This window comes from Loa loa (genome assembly GCF_000183805.2).
Source record: "Loa loa unplaced genomic scaffold supercont3.2017, whole genome shotgun sequence".
In the NCBI taxonomy this organism is placed as follows: domain Eukaryota; kingdom Metazoa; phylum Nematoda; class Chromadorea; order Rhabditida; family Onchocercidae; genus Loa; species Loa loa.
In genome coordinates, this window is record NW_018110196.1 from 1 (window position 1) to 1,556 (window position 1,556).

Consider the following 1,556-nt stretch of genomic DNA (forward strand, 5'->3'; position numbering starts at 1 on the left):
CATACGAATTATCACTTTTGATTTTTGAATTGCCATTTCACTGTCTTAAATGTTTTGCAACACACTTTTATGTGACCAAACATGTTGAAAACTTCTTTTGCTAAAAATAAACTTTGCGAAACTAACGGCTACCTCTGTGGAATTGTTGTTGGTGTTGTCGTAGTCCAGTCTTGTAAGAAAAGGAACTGTTACAAATTTCACATTGAGATTTAGGCTGATGCACATTTTTATGGTGTTGAAATCCCCCTTGGGAATAGAATTTCTTCCCACATTTGGGACAAATGATGACATATTCCTCGTGTGCTTGAAGATGTTTTGAATATTCGTTTCTCGTCAGCATAGTCGCATTACATAGTCGACATTCATACTTCTGCCCACCTGAAAAGCTGGTGCAACGCTTGTGTTTACAAATATCATTTTATATGCTAATTAATGAATATAATTTGAAAAATGACTGTATCAGTATTATTTATTAAACCTATCAAATCACATTTCAACTAACTTAAATTACGGATGTTCACTTTTTTACCATATCTATTTTTAAAACAAAGGACTCATTCTCATGTTGCCATTAATGGAACAATGTAGGATGAGGGATAATTCTGAATTCTTCGCTGCAACGAGATCAGATTCGGATTTGGTATTCTTTGTAGCTTATATCTTCAACTTCATCCAATTGAGTAAAAGCAAAAACTGAAGGGAATAAAGCGGCATATCATTATATAATTCATTTCTACTTGTTCCCGGTAATTATCCATTAGTTAACTGTTATATATACTTGAACTGCTATTAACTGTTATATATACTTAACCCCATTAACTGTTATATATACTTGCATCTGAGGCAATTAGTGTTAAATCCAAGTTGTCGTGGATGTTAAAGTTTCCTGAAAAACACTAATTGCCCGAATGACCTGATTGACTTAATGACTTGATGAACATCGTGATCGTTTCATGTTTTGCCGAGGTATGCCTTACGAATCTTCCGTTGGGCACAGAATAAATATTTCTTAGATATCACTTCATTGAGTCAAAGGATGTGATCAGAGATATTTCGTAACATATTTCCATGTGTATTATATCAGTTTCATAGAAATGACAAAAATTTTGTTGAATTTGCGAAACTCACGAGAAGCTTTGCAGTAACGTTCCTTGTGTCTAGCCAGTGAATTCCTGTAGTTGGAGGAAAAATCACACCTTTCGCATTTAAATTTAGGTTGATGCACTTCTTTGTGGGAAGAAAATTCTGATGAATGATTACGGAACTCTTCGCCACTACCGGGCTGCTTGCAATGACGACGGGATGATTCATTATGTTTTTGGACATGTTCTAAATGTTTGGTTTTGCCCCGTATGGTTGCATTACAGTTGATATGTGGACACTTGTATTTTTTCACATCTGAAAAATAACTGTTATCATATTTGTGTTTATATCTAATTTTTCTATTACTCAATCAGGTAAATTAATTGACCCAATTTGAAAATTGATCACGAAAATATTAAGGTCATTAAATAAACTTATCACATCCTATTTTGATTAACTTAGATCACAAGACT

The 1,556-nt window shown here is 33.6% G+C and overlaps 1 protein-coding gene across 1 annotated transcript; it reads right to left on the bottom strand.

Annotated features, from left to right (window-relative positions):
- Positions 1–1,128: 1,128 nt before the first annotated feature.
- Positions 1,129–1,381, bottom strand: LOAG_19134 (hypothetical protein; the record flags this gene model as incomplete). Its single annotated transcript, XM_020451788.1, has 1 exon — positions 1,129–1,381. A coding segment is annotated over one exon (252 nt), but the record flags the coding sequence as incomplete, so codon positions are not given.
- Between the last annotated feature and the right edge of the window lie 175 nt (positions 1,382–1,556).